Raw genomic sequence first — 17581 nt, 5'->3', positions numbered from 1 at the left:
TGATGCAATAATGTAGAGATAAAATTGAGAGGTGATATGTTCTTTATATGTTCTTTCATTGTTGTGGTAACTTTGAGGGTATCTCGAGGATTGGTAAGTATGGTTTTGTGAAATGATAATGGCACTATTTTAATAATGACACTCTTTTTTCATTTTGGCTTCGTTTCTCTCAACGTAAAATGAGCATAATACAAGTTTGAAAGCACATTTTACCACCCGGTGATAGGGGCATCATGGCTTTAGTGGCGGTGGCATTTGATTTAAAATTCAACCCTTAAACAAGGGCATTTTTGCTTTTTAGGCATCATTTAATTGGTGTTTTATTTTAAAGGGGAATTTTAGATGATAAATCTCATATTATCTTCAAGATACATAAATAATATTTAGTTAGTCATGTGGTGAAACTAGGAATTCTAATACTAATCCAGTTAACTATATAAATGTCTATCTCTTCGTGATGGGAGGAAAGAGAGATAGGTTAAGAGATAAAGAATTCCATCTAAAGGGGTCCCTAGTCTGAGAAGGAAAATGATGCATGGCATTCCACTCTCCTTTCAGTGTTCATGGAGTGCACGGGGAGATGAATGCAATTATAGGGCGGAATCCCAGAATTTTCAGCATCATGATCTAATCACCATGGCTAGAGGTACGCTTCCGCAAACCACTATGTCATTATATAGTTTAGAGAGATGATTTTTTCGCCTCCATTATAGGATTATGCACCCCCTTTTAACGGAACGAAACTTGGCTCAGGTCGGGTCTGAGGAACTTTCCTCAGACCCCTTGCTAATAGTCTAATAGCAAGGGGTGTGGAAATATCAATTACGCCTGAAAATAAAAAGTAAGCATGGAATTGACATTTCCACACCCCACACTCTAAGTTCCTCAGACCCCTTGCTAATAGTCTAATAGCAAGGGGTGTGGAAATATCAATTACGTCTGAAAATAAAAAGTAAGCATGGAATTGACATTTCCACACCCCAGCCCGCAGGGGTACAGGTACCAATTTCAATGCCCGCACCCAACCCCTACCAGTGACCCGCGGGTGGGTCTGGGTCGGGCGTTGGTGCCCGCGGGTTACCCGCCATTCGGTTTTTAACTTTTTATTCTTAAGGCCTAAACACTAAACACTAAACACTAAAAAATAGACTATATGGGTGGGCCAACAAAACAAGTCAAAGCAATCAGACCATGTAACTGGTATCTTTGGTTGTACCAAAACAAACATTTATTAAAGTAGATGAAAATTTGTATGATGAATGGGTGTATAAACATGTACTCATCATTCCATCCTTGATATTTGATCCAACAGCAGCTGACTTGTTAAGAAGCTACTGTTGGATTAAATATCAAGGCTTGTACATCCATCGTACCACATTTATATGTTCATACACCCATTCATCATATAATTTCTTTTCGTATATATATATATATATAATTTCTTCTTTAAATTTGCCGGGTTACCCACGGGTATACCCGTACCCGCGCCGGTATTTCTTACCCGTACCTGCCCGGGTTACCCGTTTGCCGGGTCTACTCAGACCCCAACCTGAGCCAAGTTTTGTTCTGACTTGTGGGTTTTTTACTCCAAATCACCTTAAAAGGGGGTTGCATAATTCTACAGGGGATGATGAAAAAATCATCACCCTATAGTTTAACCTCATTTTCTTTTCCAACATGGAGTTCCATTTTGGATGGGTTCTCCAACAAAAAAACGTGAAAAAAATTCTCATTCTTCCTCGTTAAAAAACCCCAAAATTGATATTGAACTCACGAAGGAATCTCGATGGGTACAGACTACTCTAAAGCCATAGCCTTCCAGTGGAGTACTCCAACGCCCCGTGATTTGCTACTTGGTGTCTACTAATAATAGAAACAGTGAAATTCAGGACAGAAATGGTGCAAAACGAGTGATAGATAACATACTAATATTAAAATAGAAGTACACACAACTACATGGTTAAAACCATAGTTAGCAAAACTCCATTTTAAACTCCGTTTTTTTTTTTTTAGGCAAACGTTTTAAACTGTTTAAACAAGCGTTTTTTTTTTTTTTTTTTTGTTGCCAACTTTCAAATTTTACCCCCACCGTATTTTCTAAGTGACAAAATTCTAAACTCATTTTCTTGTGTTTCTGTATTTTTTACTATGTTTTTTTAACCAGTAACGTGTTTTTTTGAACCAGTAATGTATTAAACTCGGATTTTTGCCGTCCCATTTTTTTGCCGAATCACGTTTTGCTGACAATGGTCCAAACAATACGTCTTGATCTATTTTTCGGATCATGATATTCAGACACCCAAACCCAATCGACATGTCATTTTGGCCTTCGGCCAATATGATGTTTGATCTTGGTATTTTGAACCATGTATATCACTAATCCCTTTATTTACACTTCTCAAAAAAGCTTTCAAAGGTCTTTATAATGCCCAAAGAGTCAATCAAGAAAGTGTTCAATTAGCAATACGAAAGAGTATAAACATCACTCCCCTTCAAAAAACATAGGACCAGCAGCTATTTACATAAGTTTATACGAGTGTCAATATAGGTTGATGCATGGTAAATTTGTAATACAATGAGGCACACTCATTATTACATAGATGGCCCCGCCTTTAGTAGATCTAGACAGGTGAATGTTGCATTTCCCATGGTAAAAAATCACTCCATTATGAAGCACAATAATTCTAAAGGGCACCCATGTGGTCTTGGTCCCATGGCAAAAGGACAGACTATATCATGGACCCATGATCGTCGGATCAAGGTGTTCTTAATGGCAATAGTCCTTACTTTTGGTTGCCCATCTAATCAATAGACCCGTTCATGCACAAAGAGACATGGGCTCAAAAGGTGCCTCAGTAACTACCCACTAAAAAAAAACAAGTGTCTCAGTAACTTTTTGTCATTTTCCATTTTAAAGGTGGGAAATGATATCCACACTCCTTGTTTTGATAATGGCACTCCACACTTATTCTACGCCTCACGCTCTGCATCATTTTGGTCTCCATCATAAGTATTCAAAAATAAATTAGACTTGTTTAGTCTGTGGATAGATTGGTAGAGGTGTTTGGAGAGATAAAAATGAGATTTAGAATAGGGTTTTGTTGTTTAGGTTAGGGGTGCAATTTGGGCTGATATTTGGAAATCTTGGTTGAGCTTTCACCATAAAATTGTGTCAGTGTTCGGATTCATTCCAATTCATTTTTTAGAAAAAGATTAGCATGACCTTACCCAAATTGCACCCCTATCTTATGTAAAAATAGAACTGTTGTGCAAATGTCTTGTATTCTGAAATTATACAGGACCCTGGTGGACTAATGTGCGTGACGTTTTTTTTTTTGTTTTTTTGTTTTTTCCCACTAAAGGGTGTCTCGGTAAATTTCTCAATGTAGTAGCGTTGATATATAACATGTTAGGGTTACGGGATTGTGGTTTTCTTTGTATTTCTTGGCTAAGAAGAAGAGAGTTTGTAACCCTAGATAGAAATAGTGAAAATCTTCCTCCCGTGGACGTAGGCAATGCCAAACCACGTAAAATCTTGTGTTTCTTGTGTGATTGTATTCTTCGCATCGTTTCTTGATGTTGTTGTTGAACATTGTGTTCGATCCATATTGAGAAGATATTTCTCGGATTCTCTACAAGAACAATCTAATCCTACCTTTTCTTTCCTTTTTCGCTCCGCCCTTCTCCTCTCAGCCCTATCTAGGATTAAATAATTCCCAGGTCGAACCGCTCCAGCCTTCTACTGTCGACCCTATCCTGGGGTAAAATAATCCTCCCGCCAAACATGGGGCATTAGGACAGTGTTAAGAATTAGAGTGGCATTATTGAAACAAGGGATTGTGGATTGCAGTTCCCTCTAAAAATAGGCGAAAAAACTAGTACAAGGATTCTACTAACTCTGCAATCTCTGCTCGTCCAATTTACCAACTACCAAAATAATGGTAGTTGGAATCTTACCGTATATTCATAACTCTAACTCATATATCATTTTCAAAGATATTTTATTTAATGAGAGGGAAATGAAAATGTCCCCAGTTTTACCCTCTTCTGTTTGCTTAAGGCTTTCTTTCTTTCGACTTAAACAGCCGTAAAACAAAATTTTACACCCTTTTTAAGTGGAAAAATGGGTCCACCTTTCACATGGTTTAGTGAAAGGGAAATGATATTTTCAGTCCTTTCATTTTCTTGATTTCTATAGATATCTGCAATTTTTACTCTTTCGTTAGCTTAGGCTCTGTTTCTTTCGACGTAAAATGATTGTAAAACAAATTTTACGCCCATTTTCAAGTGGAAAATGGGTACACCGTTCACGTGGTTTGGTTGCTCACTTTTTTCTATGGAATTTCATTTAATTTAATATTTCATTATTTGATAATCTTAGAACATAAAGACAACTTCAGTAATATCTTGATAAAAGAAGGAAGATGATACAAAGGCATGCTTGTGTCAAGGAAGATAATAGTACATTTATCATTTTATTAGAAGGATAAAAGTACAGTTAGGGCTCTATTGATTCATATAGTTATAATCTCTTATATCTTATTGCATAAACCGAGGACCAACATTGTTGCTGATAATTTATAATCTCTTATTTTTAGTACTCAATGCAAAACTTTAGTGATATAAGATATAAGAGAGTACCATCTTAGGAAACGTTGTTCAAAGGTACATACATTTGAACAATAATGTTGTTCAATATGTTATATGTAAGTACATAGAAACATTATTTAATCTCTTCAGTGGAATTTATTGTGGTGGTCGCAACAGCTATGGACTCTGGCATGGCAGTGGCAACTGGCAACGAATCATTGGCGGACTCGAGCAAGGGCAGCAGTATCAAACTCCCACCTCCCACCTGACAGTGGTAGTAGGAGGTCACCGATTTTTTTTTCTTACCCAATAGGTGAGTAGTAAACCTTGTGCACCAGAGACTGTATTTCTTACCATATGGATAGACATTTTGTTTTAAATATGATATATGCTTTGACACACGGTACACTCAGGGTTTTTAGGGAGATCCCCACAATTTTGTGTCTCCCTTGAAGTTCTAAAATGCTGGCCGCATATCCCTAACATTTGTTATTGAGATCCTCATGGGCCAAGAGCTTTTTACGGCCCCATTGTACACAAAAAATCACACTAATCAAAGAATTGTAGACAATAATACAATATATTGGCTATCGACAAGGGTGCAAGGTGCCACCACAAGCCAATGCCTGCACCATCGAGTTACGAGTATGACTTCATACCAGATTGTTTTTTGGTCTTGCAAAGGATACCAAATATCAGATCCTTCTGCCCTTTTTAAATACAAATAAACAAAGAAATTTGAGGAATTGTTTTTTTATTTAGGCTCATAATGGTTAGGTATTTTACTATACTTATGTTCCATCAATGACAAGCAAATAACTAAGCCAACCTTAGCAGTTAGGCTGCAACCTCACTTGTGAAAAAGGCTAACATCATTATCTTTATAAATAAAAAAACTAAAATAAAAACTAATCTAACTTAAACTAACAACTCGGTTTCTTTCTGTTTTAATTGGATCATAGAATGTAATAATACTTTTTCTTCTACTCAATGTGTAGCAGTATAGCACTCTTACTCATTATATACGCATAATATATAAAAGAGAAGAGACATTATGGGGCCATTTGGATACGCGGATTTTAGAATCCAAGTTTTAGTTTGAAACAATGTAAAAGAGGGTTCATGATCAAGCTGTTGTTTGTTGTCCTGAAAGCGTTTCTTGGATTTTAAGTAAGAAATCAAGGTATTAGAAATCTTTCCCCCGTCCTGAGATTTCTAAAACCTGAAAACATAGGATGATCTTCTGCTCTCTTGCTGTCAGAAAGAAGAGCGAGAAATTAGAGAACAACGGCTGGCCTCTTTCATCTCTCGTCTCCCATGTACAATTTTGAGGAAATCTAAGATTCTAAAATTCGCGTATCCAAACGGCTCCTATATGTCTGTATTCCTAATCCAACTAGAAATCCTAATCTCTTACAGTTGTAGGTTCCCTCCCAACAAATCCAACCACTCTCCAAGTCAAATTAGAAGACTACTGAGTGTTATAAAAGATTAAATAACGCCTTCCCCAATGGCTTAAGCTTTTGGAATAATTGGTAGTTTCACATGGTATCAGAGATTCAAAGCAGAGCACATTGCCTGGTTTCAAACCTCTTTGATAGTAAAAATCCATTTGAAATGGCTAATCCAAAAGTGGGGCCACATGTGCCACGTGTAGGCCAACCCTAAAAACGAGGGGGCCCTCGTGAAGGGGAGCGAAGTGAAAATAACGCCTTCTCCAATAGCTTAAGCTTTTGGAGTAATTGGTGGTTTCCCAGAGAGAACCCCACGTGCCTTGGAAAACAAGAAAAAGCCCAACAATCTCCACCTTGGTTTATTTCACAACCATCTCGAAGATTTCTCGTCGCCATCTTCATCTATCAACTGGAAACAGAAACTTCTATTAGTCTTAAGAAGCACCAGTTCTTATCGATTTTACACTGTTGAGGGAAAACAGCTCCCTTTCTTTTTTCTGTATTTTTCTATGACATGATCTCAAGAGCCTCTCTGGTTTGTCCAAGGATGTTGAACACAGTTGCCGCAATGTGAGAAGGTGTCAAGCCAGCCTCATTCATCTGATCTTCTGGTGATCCATGATCAATATATCGATCTGGAAGAACCAACGGCCTCCACTGCACAGAGGTTTTCACACAGAAAGTATTACTCTATGTCACAAATATCTCCGATATTTTCAAAATATAGCAATTTATCGTGATATTTTGATTAAATGACAAAATCCCGAAATAATCCCGAGAATTTAAAAAATATAGCAATATTTTCATTTTACGACAATAATATTGCGATAATATCACGATATTTTTACGGTATTTTAATGATATTTTTTATTTTATAACTTTCTTAATTTATATTTTTTAATTATTTTATTTTTATCATTTTTTCCTGATATAAACCCCGAAAAAATAAAACAAATTTAATATATCCCGAGATTTTCTTTTGCTGAGGGTAGGTCTCTGATTTCCATAATAATTCAGCATTGAAAATTTATCCATCCAGAGACACAACTAATGAAACCACCTTTTTTATTTAATGACACATTGGCATAGAGTCTTTACCTTTGTAGTTCCATCAAGAAGGCCATCAAGGGCCATGAACTGAGCAACATGAGAGCCGAAGCCTCCAATGGATCCTTCTTCAACTGTGATCAGAACCTCGTGTGATTTGGCGAGGCTGCGGACAAGTGCTTGATCCAATGGTTTACAGAAACGTGCATCGGCAACTGTTACTTGCAAACCATGCTGTCCAAGTATAGAAGCCGCAGCCAAGCAGCTTTGAACTGCTGTTCCATAGCCTAAAAGAGCCACTCTCTCACCCTCAAACAAAATCCGGCCTTTTCCAACCTGTTGAAAATTTTCAAGGGAGGTAATTATTAACATTAACTTGGTCCAAACTATGATTTAGCCGACATTTTGAATTTATTGCTAACACACGTGTCATGCTGTGTCCCGACACGACACGCGTGTCCACACGTTTCGACACTTTTAATTGTACTGCTAGAAGTGTCATACTTAATAGGCGTGTTAGCACTTCTTTAACTAATATTTGACGTTATATCACCTCCCCTAAACGTAAAACCCATATCCTATTGGTCTCTCTCTCTTTCTTGTTGCATATTGGAGACTAAAGAGAATGGATTAACTTGATGAATGCGTTGGTACTGTTTATCCCATGTTTGTTTTAGATTATAGTTGATTAATCCTAAGATTTATTAGTTTGCTAAATGAATATCGTATTTTTATTGTTGCACATTATGATAGTAATAAGTAATTTTATATGTATGCACGGGTATGAGCGTGTCGCCATTTTTAGATTTTTAGGAGTTGCCATGTCAGACATCTCGTATCCATGTTGAAACTCGACACACGAATCCATGTCTACAAATCATGGTTATATACTTTCTGTTTTAGTCGTGTCCCTATTTCTAGATTTTGGGGTTTGTCATGTCTAACACTTTGTGCCGTGTCGACATGCAACACTTTTGTCCGTGTCCACAAACCATAGGGTCCAAAACTTCCTGAAATGTGTTATAATAAATGAGAAAGAAGTAAATTTAAGGATGTTTTCACCTCAAGAGGGACACCCTTGTTCCCTGCGGGCAGCTGAACACCAACCCCATTCCCTCTCGGATACCGAAAGCAACTGGGTCGGTCATCAATGGCAGCGGCAGTCGCAACCATGTGAAAAAGCTCTGCTTCATCTGAAGGAGCCATGACCACCATGTTTGGAAGGCATGCCATATAAGTGACATCGAATGAGCCTGAATGCGTGGGTCCATCTGCTCCAACCAGCCCTGCTCTGTCCAATGCAAATCTCACAGGCAGTTTCTGCAGATCGACATCGTGTATGACCTGCAATTTTTAAAAAAATCTCAAATTGGAATATAATCTGAAAATTTTCAGATTTGCAGTGATGAAATTACGGTAAAACGGTATAAGTTGCAAGAACAGAATGGACCAAATTTGTGTGCAGATAAACTGACAAGCTCTGCGGAGTTTGAGATTAATCATACAAACTATGACCTGAGCCTTTATGTTCAATAGTATGAAGCTATCTCACAAACATCGTCCTCGGGAATTTCTCAGCAAGAGAAAATATCAAGATATATTAATTTTTTATTTTTTAGGGTTTATATCGGGAAATTGATAAGATAAAATTATATAATATACATATAAATTAAGAATTATTTGCAGATGACATAGTATTAATTGACGAAACCAAAGTACGAGTTAATGCTAAGTTAGAATTATGGAGAACTACTTTGGAATCCAAGGTTTTAGGCTGTGCAAGGCTAAGATAGAGTGTATGGAGTGCAACTTTAGTAATGTAAGGAGGCGGGGCGAGGATGTAGTAAATATGATTGGACAGGAGATACCTAAGAGGGATATCTTTCACTATCTTGGCTTAATCCTACATAAGGAAGGAGAGATTGAAGAGGATGTTAACCACAGAATAAGAGCAGGTTGGTTGAAGTGGAAGCATGCTTCAGGAGTTCTGTGCGACCGTAAAATACCTACCAAGTTGAAGGGTAAGTTTATAAGACAATTGTGAGGCCAGTCATGCTGTACGGCTCAAAATGTTGGGCCACCAAGAAGTAGCATGTGCATAAGATGAGTGTAGCGGAGATGCAAATGCTTAGATGGATGTGCGGCCACACAAGGTTAGATCGAATTAAAAATGAAGACATCCCTAAAAAGGTGGGGGTGGCACCAATTGAGGAGAAGATGAGAGAGCTCCGCTTAAGATGGTTTGGGCATATCCAACGTAGGCCTTTGGATGCGCCAGTGAGAAGAAGTGACTCGTGCCAAGTTGATGGAGTAAAAAGAGGTAGGAGCAGACCGAAAACAACTTGGGTAGAAACAGTGAGGAAAGACTTGAGGGCTAGGAACATAACAGAGAACATGACCTTGGATAGGATAGAATGGAAGAAAATGATCCATGTAGACGAACCCAACTAGTGTCAGGATTGGACTTAGTCAATTTGAGCTGGGTAGATCCTTTCACCGTCTTCATGAAATGATTCATTAGCTGGCCCCAACTAGTTTGGGACAAAGGCTTAGTTGAGTTGAGTAGTTGAGTATACATAAAAATCAAGAAGAAAATTAAAAAAATATCGTGATATTATCGCGATAAATGAAAATATCGCTTTATTTTTTAATTCTCGAAAATATCGGAAATATTTGTGACATAAGTATGAAGCCACTAAGCGGATGGTAATGAAGAAGATGGCAAGGAGAATGATGATAACAGTGAAAATATCAGGATATATTAAGTTTTTTTTTTATTTTTTCGGGGTTATATCGGGAAAAACGATAAAATAAAATTACTTTAAAATATATAAATTAAGAAAAAATAAAAAATATTGTGATATTATCGCAATAAATGAAAATAAAGCTTTATTTTAAAATTCTTGGGATTATATTGGGATTTTGTTGTTTTATCAAATATTACAATAAAATCGCTATATTTTGAAAATATTGAAGATATTTGTGACATATGTATGAAGCCACTGAGAAGATGGTAATGAAGATGACAAGGAGAATTGTTAGCCAGGTTCCTAAGGGTTCAACTAATCAACTATGTTTTGATGATTAACAAACCCAAATTGATAAGTTTTATGGACTACTCAACAACAATCAGGATTACGATTAAGATCAAGGTTTAGGAGGGGTTAAAAATTTGTAATAGCCAACCAATCCCCTCTCCTTGGTTGCCGTACTTGGGATTCAAGAATGATGATAACAGTGATGTTGACAGTGACATTATCTTGCCTGATCATAAGCCCGCTGCAAGAAAGATGAGTAGATTGCACAGAAAGGCTTAATGCCTTCACAAGCTAGGCCAGCGGCAAAGGTGACAGCATGCTGCTCTGCGATTCCAACGTCAAAGCAACGTGTTGGGAAACGCCGAAGGAAGAGATTGAGGCCTGTTCCTCCTCCCATTGCCGCATGAATTGCAACAACGTTTTTGTCAATCTCTGCCTCAGCTATCAAAGCCTCAGCAAAGTAAGAAGTATAAGATTGAGTTGGTGTTTTCGATTTGAATTGCATTCCAGTTGCTGGATCAAACTTTGCGACACCTGCAAGCAAGACAAACCCACTTGATAATATAAAATAATTCATATCGACCAATTTTTCAAAGTGTAGCTCTGCATTTACCATGATACTTGTCGGCAGCTTTCTCTGCATACGGGTAGCCCCGGCCTTTCTCAGTCACAACATGAATGAGGACCGGACCGGTTGTCTTGGTGCTCTTAACCTCTTTGAGAATAGCTATGAGATCATCCATGTTGTGGCCATCAACAGGACCAATGTAGTAAAGGCCAAGCTCTTCGAACAGGGTTGAACCAGATCCACTGATCATCCCACGAGCATATTCATCAACTTTGGCAGCTAAGTTGTGCATTGGCCCACCAATTTGTTTTGTAAATCCCTGAAACAATTTCATTAAAACTAATTTTGAATGTTCTTCTGACATTTAGGTTAAGCTGAAATGAGGGTGTTATTTAGAAAATTGTTACATTCGCAATAAATTTAATTAGTTTAATCAGTTTTGAGATCCAATGAGGGTGTTATTTAGATGTCATATACTGACCTTGGCAACCTCCCTGAGTTCTCGGAGAGGCCTACTTGACTGCAACCTACTAAGGGCACTGCTCAAAGCTCCAACAGGAGGGATGGGGCCATCAAGAGTTGCAGTGGGCAAAGAGACCTGCTTGTTGTCATTGAGGATAACAATCATGTCCGAGTCCAGATACCCAGCATTGTTCATGGCTTCATATGCCTGCCCAGCAGTCATTGCACCATCACCTATGACAGCAACCACATTGTTCTTCCTACCCTGGAGATCCCTACCCACCGCCATTCCTGATAGCCAGAATTTTCCAGAGATTAGAAAATGGAAAAATAAATTGAAATTTGAACCTTTTTTTTCTTTGAAAAGATGACATAAATTTTATTGAAATAAAAAACTAGGAGCTAACAAAAGGATATTGCCCAACTGGTCACACAAGTCTATGTAATCTTTGGCTAACAAGTCTGTAAACTCAGCTTCTGAACTAGATAAAGGTATGGGAAATTTTAAGGTCATGACATTGGCTTCACTAGCAAAACACTCTTAACCACTTTGAATTCTTTCTTCCTTTTTTGTGTTTAGGAACCGTTCTCTAGGCTTCGATGGAAACACAAACAGAAAGAGATTTATGAAGTTCATCATGTTGTGTGAGTACATCCACGTGAGAAGGTGATAAAAGAACTTGCACTATAGGTGAAGATTAGTAAATACTGAATACAAGATACCCAAAAAGTATATGACCAAGGACTTATATAGAATCACAGCCTTATTCACAGTAGAAAATTTACAACCAAATACATAAAGTGCATGGTTTTTACATGATGGAAACATGGTTTCTACATGATGGAAATGCCCCTATTTTGTGCTTCGGGGCTGCTGCCCCTGGTCCCCTGCCCACCCCATTCCCACATTATCCCCCCCCCCCCCCCCCCCTCTTCTCAAAACACACACAATCTCAGGCTGCCGAATAAAGTTTGCCTGCCCCAAAGTTCAGGCCCCTGAATGAAGCCTGCCAGAGAGAGGGGGAGGGTGGCAGCATAGGAATATTATCGATGGGATAGAATTTAAGATATAAACATAGCATTTTGTTTTGGCGAAAGCTACTGTGAATGCAGACGAAAAAAGAAACAGGTGAATCTGGGATACAATCCACTACGTATTAGGATCACTAGGCATTTGCTATCAAAGGTATCTGTTTCTGCACCAAATGCATGTAAATCTGGGATCAACAAAATCAGCTGTTTGGTGTGGCTCAGCACCAAATCCTAGTATATTTATGGTTAACAAAACAATCCAGCAAGTAGCCCATGTATTTTGATCAATGAATTACACTGATTCCTGCTCGTATAAACTTCTAGAAAAAGGAGAAAGTATTGAGGCATTTGGTTTAGATATCGGAAACCTAGAGTGTAGATAAGACTGGCAAAGAACAGATCAGAAAAAAAAATAAGGAGAAGTTGATAGACTCCTTGACATTCTCGACATAAAACACTTCCCACAAATAAGAAAAAACACAGAAATAGATGGAGTGGGATAGAAAGATACCCACCCAAGGCTGCTGAGATACTGGTTGAACTGTGGCCTGTACCAAAGCAATCATATTCACTTTCTGATCGCTTGGTGAATCCAGCTAAACCGTTTGTCTGTCTTATCGTTGGCATTCTATCTCTTCTCCCAGTCAATATTTTGTGTGGGTAAGACTGAAAAGCCAATAATGGTGTTAGCAACGTAAGCCAATTTTCATCTCTATTGTCCACAAACTTCTTGTTTGCATGGTATGCAGAGATGGGAACACATGACAAAAATAAATGGCATGGGTAACAAGCATGTATTCTCTAGAAATAAATGCTAGCTATTTCATTTATTTTACATAAAATTGTAAACAGAGAGTTAAAAAGCAAAAGAAGGGACCTGATGGCCAACATCCCACAGTATCTTGTCTTTTGGAGTGTTGAAGACATAATGGAGAGCCACCGTTAGCTCGACAACGCCAAGGCTTGAACCAAGGTGGCCTCCAGTTTTAGAAACATTGAAGATGACATCAGAACGAAGCTCGTCTGCGAGCTGTTTTAGTTCCTGCATGAAAGAGAATAAGAAGCAGAGGATTTTGATAGTTTAGATTGCTTTTTTTCCTACATGACATCAAATTTATAGAAAAAAAAAAGGACCAGTTTTTGTGTGCATCTATTTACTCACTTGGATGGAGAGATTTTTCATGTGAATGGGATAGTTGATGGTGTCCAGGAGAGGAGTGGGCGGTCTCTGTGAGTGATACTCCTCCCTGTCCGATAGTGATGCACAAATACATTGTCTTTTCCTGCCCTACAAATCCGAACAAAGTGATCAATTTCTTTCGTTGCTTTTGTAAAGAGATGCTTGAAAGTAACTTAAAATTGAAAAGCTTTTGTGGGTTGATCCAAATCTAGATTATTGTGATAAATATTAGTAATTTTAGGATCATCAATATTACATGACAGAAGAAAAGAAACAAAAAAAAACAAGAAGAATCAACAAAAACAAACCCAACTTCAATAGTCAATTATTTTACAATTGGTACTTCAATACCAACTGTAAAATTAGAAGAAGATTTCACTAATATTGGATGAATTACAAAGATGCTACAGAGTGTTTATATAGAACACTCAAAAGATAAACATGGATAGATGAAGAGTAACTATGGCAAGAGATAAAGAAAGAAATCCTAACCAAGGAAGGAGATAAAGATAGAAATCCTACAATGAAATCCTACCCGTACTAAATCTAGCTGCCACACACCCAAATCAACGGTCAATCTCACATATTCTAGCATGCCCCCTCAAACGTATATAGATTGGATTACAATAAATATCACCAATATGAAAAATAAAATCTTCCACTTGAAATTCCCATAAGAAAATAGAATCCTTTGATTTGAAGCGCACTACCAAAAATTTGATGATGAATATCCTCCAAGGAAGCACAGGTACTCTCCCGAGCCCCTGCACCCGTGTCGGGTGCGGGTGCGACTCGGGTGCGTAACCCTTCTATTTTTTTCAAAAAAAAAAAAAAAAAAAGTGGGTCTGGGTGCATGTCGGGTGCACTGGGGTGCGTGCACCCGACACGTTTTAAACCATTTTTTTAAAGAAAAAAACAAAAAAAAGGGGGGTGGGTTTTTAAAATATGGGGGGTAGTTTAAAAAGTAAAAACAACTAAGAAGACCGTTAGGTCTTAATGGTCTTTTCCCCCCCCAAATCTCCCTCCTCTCCCTCGACCTCTCTCCCCAACCCATTCTCCAATTGTTTTTTATTTTATTTTATAAATATATAATAAGATATTAAAATATATTATATTCGGTGTACCCACAACATACTCGCACCCTATTTTTTTGGGAAATCACGTACCCGTGTCGTGTAGTACCTGCACCCCATACCCGTACCCGTGCTTCTTAGATATCCTCCGATGTTGTTGCCATGGTTTGAAATTTTAGTTTTGGCATATATTTCGGTCCTGGCCGAAATCCCGAAATTTCGGCCGAAATTAGGTAAAGACTCTCGAAATGTCGTTTTTTTGGGCCGAAATTTCGGTAATTTCGGCTGAAATTTTGTAAAGGAATAAAATTAATATTTTTTATGAAATTTCGCCGAAATTACCAAAATTTCGTAAGTTTCGGTAATTTCGGATTTCGGTCATTTCAGTGTCGATGTTGACCGAAATCCAAAATTTCAATCCGAAATTTCGGTCAAAATTTAAAACCATGGTTGTTGCCCAAATTTCAACTAATAATGGATATTGATTGCCGAAAAAGACATCGCTTTTAGATGTGCCATGAAGAGAGGGATCATAGCCTCAATGTGCTAGTCTAGACTCAAGCCTTGATGGGCGAGTAGAAATGGGTCACTATGGACCAATGCCGAAATGGGCAAGAAATTGGTCACTATGGACCAATGCCGGAATGGGCAAGAAATGGGTCAAAATAGACCAATGTCGGAATGGGCAAGAAATAGATCAAAATGGATCAAGAAGACAACAAGCGGCTAGAATTTTGATAGAAAATATCAGCAGGTGCAATAACTCATGGTGGATAATGGAAGATTTTTTATTTTTTTTGAAAAAAAAGTGCAGATATCAAATTTGAGGGTATATATGTTGTTAACAAGAAGATAAAAGAGAGGTGCATGATAAAATATAGGGTTTTTTAAAGAGCAAGATGGGGTTTCTAGAATGCAAGGAGCCGATCTCAACTGGGGGTGGTATTTTGCTTAAGAAACAAGAAAATGGGTGTCTTAGAGTGAAATAATGGAGCACTATTTGACTAAAGTTGGAAGAGAAGGTGTAAAGAGCACAACGAAATATGGGTTGTAAAGTTAATGTCCTGGAACTGGTGCCTTATTTATGAGACTTTGAGTGAAGCCAACAGCTTCTATCTTGCTAATTTGTCCATCACGAGTGCATCCAGGCAGTATCTTTGACCTCCACGTGTTCATGTAAGAAAGAGCAATAACTCACCTTTTATTTCTTCTTCAAAATAGATGCGGCAAAGTGGGACAGAACAGAGAGGGCCGTGATACTTGAGTGGGCGATGACGGCTAGAAGAAGAAGGCAGCAAGGGCTATGAGTTGCAGCAGAATTGCAGATTGTTGGAGGCCCGGCGGATGGATAGATTAGCCGTCCGCCGGAGGACGGAAAGACGAGTGTTTTGATCAAGCCGAGGTAAAATCGACCCGCTCTGATACCATGTAAAATTAGAAGAAGATTTCACTAATATTGGATGAATTACAAAGATGCTAAGGAGTGTTTATATATAACACTCAAAAGATAAACAGAGAAAGATGAAGAGTAACTATGGCAAGAGCTAAAGAAAGAAATCCTAACCAAGGAAAGAGATAAAGATAGAAATCCTACAATGAAATCCTACCTATACTAAATCTAGCTTAGTTACCAATCTAACCAAACTGCCTATTCTGCCACACAACCAAATCAACAGTGAATCTCACATATTCTAACACCAACAACACGGTTACTAGTTTTTTTTCTCTGAATGGGTTTGTTCTGCTCTATCTGCCTTATCCCACCCAATCTACCAAAACAACTAAAAGGGTTTTTCCTGCTCTATTTGCCCGATCCAAGCCAATCTATCAAAACAGCTGATAATATTTCTTGCTGTTAGGGTAAAGAAAGCGAAAATTCAAAAGAAACAATCAAATGGGTGCTAAAAATAAGGAGGAGAATCAACAAACAAATAAAAAATGAGAAGTAAATGAAAAAGAGAGGGAGAAGAATTTAAAAAAAAAAACTTCCAAAGAGGGAGGACCAAAACCCAACTACAAGAGTCAATTATTTTACAATCGGTACCTCAATACTAACAACAGGGTTACTAGTTTACTTCCCTAAATGGGTTTGTTCTGCTCTATTTGCCTGATCCCAACCAATCTACCAAAACAATTGAAAGGTTTTTTCTGTTCTATTTGCCTAATCCAAGCCAATCAACCAAATCAACATATAATATTTCTAGCTGTTAGGGTAAATAAAAAATCACCTCTAGCAAAAATTCAAAAGAAACACTCAAATGGGTGCTAAAAATAAATAGAGGAGAATAAAAAAAAATGACAATGAAAAACAACTGAGAAGAATCAACAAAAACTTCCAAAGAGAGAGAGGACCAAAGTCCAACTTCAAAAGTCAATTATTTTACAATTGATACCTCAATACTAACAAAAGGGTTACTAGTTTTCTTCCCTAAATGGGTTTGTTCTGCTCTATTTTCATGATCCCAAGCCAATCAACCAAATCAGCTGATAATATTTCTAGGCGCTCACCTCTACCAAAAATTCAAAAGAAACACTCAAATGGGTGCTAAAAAATAAATAGAAACCAGACAAACAGTCGAACAAAGTAGATAGATAGATAGATGCAAACCTTAAGGAGTTTATGATGAATTGGGTATTGTAAACATGCTCCAAACAATTCAGAAGATAGAGAACTGTTTCTGATGGGTTGTTCTGAAGCTACTACTCCAAGCAAATTGCAAGGGAATGAGAATATGGCAATAGCCATAAGAGACCCAACAAATACAAGAGCTTGAAAGAACCCAAAACAATAAAAGGGTAGTGACAGATAAGGTAGAGTGGCTTTATAACCCAACAAGCAAAAGAAGACAAGCTGAAACTGTGTATAGCTGATGTTTTCTTTTTGTAAATGGGCCAAACAATTAGACAACCAATGGTGTTTGATTTCTGATCTCTCCATCCTTCCCTTTTGTAGATTGATTGAACATGTGGGACACACTGTAATTTCACCAAGGACCAAACTACATGCAGAATTAGAGGGAGGTTTTTCCTATTGGGCCACGTCATTGAAGAAATCTCAAAAGGATAGCCTACAAATAAATGCTAGGATAAAGAGGGATGCATACCATTTCCCTTGTCTAATAAATGATACATGCACT

The 17581-nt window shown here is 37.8% G+C and overlaps 1 protein-coding gene across 2 annotated transcripts; it reads right to left on the bottom strand.

Annotated features, from left to right (window-relative positions):
- Window positions 1–6379: 6379 nt before the first annotated feature.
- Window positions 6380–17327, bottom strand: LOC143869751 (putative 1-deoxy-D-xylulose-5-phosphate synthase, chloroplastic). Of its 2 annotated transcripts, XM_077376312.1 has the most exons (10): window positions 17053–17322; window positions 13354–13479; window positions 13069–13233; window positions 12707–12857; window positions 11179–11450; window positions 10743–11016; window positions 10356–10663; window positions 8154–8435; window positions 7143–7427; window positions 6380–6701 (listed from the first exon to the last, which is right to left on the bottom strand). In XM_077376312.1, the coding sequence occupies exons 1-10, from the start codon at window positions 17188–17190 to the stop codon at window positions 6552–6554; spliced, it is 2151 nt and encodes a 716-aa protein (XP_077232427.1). In that variant the 5' UTR covers window positions 17191–17322; the 3' UTR covers window positions 6380–6551. The 2 variants fall into 2 exon arrangements, with proteins under 2 accessions (XP_077232427.1, XP_077232432.1); XM_077376317.1 differs by lacking the exon at window positions 7143–7427 and having other exon boundaries at window positions 17053–17327.
- Window positions 17328–17581: the final 254 nt, after the last annotated feature.

Source organism: Tasmannia lanceolata, unplaced genomic scaffold, assembly GCF_043159265.1.
Source record: "Tasmannia lanceolata isolate RefF3 unplaced genomic scaffold, GAP_Taslan_0.1 ptg000002l, whole genome shotgun sequence".
NCBI lineage: Eukaryota > Viridiplantae > Streptophyta > Magnoliopsida > Canellales > Winteraceae > Tasmannia > Tasmannia lanceolata.
Note: the sequence above shows the minus strand (reverse complement) of the source record. Positions and strands in the feature narration are given on the sequence as shown.

Bases quoted from the DNA above. Each gene is read 5' to 3' on its own strand.
- LOC143869751 (XM_077376312.1), bottom strand. From the start codon at position 17,190: ATGGCTATTGCCATATTCTCATTCCCTTGCAATTTGCTTGGAGTAGTA. The intron at 13,480-17,052 runs GTTTGCATCTAT...TCGGATTTGTAG, and splicing joins TTCATCATAAACTCCTTAAG to GGCAGGAAAAGACAATGTAT. The intron at 13,234-13,353 runs GTGAGTAAATAG...TCTTTCATGCAG, and splicing joins TGAAAAATCTCTCCATCCAA to GAACTAAAACAGCTCGCAGA.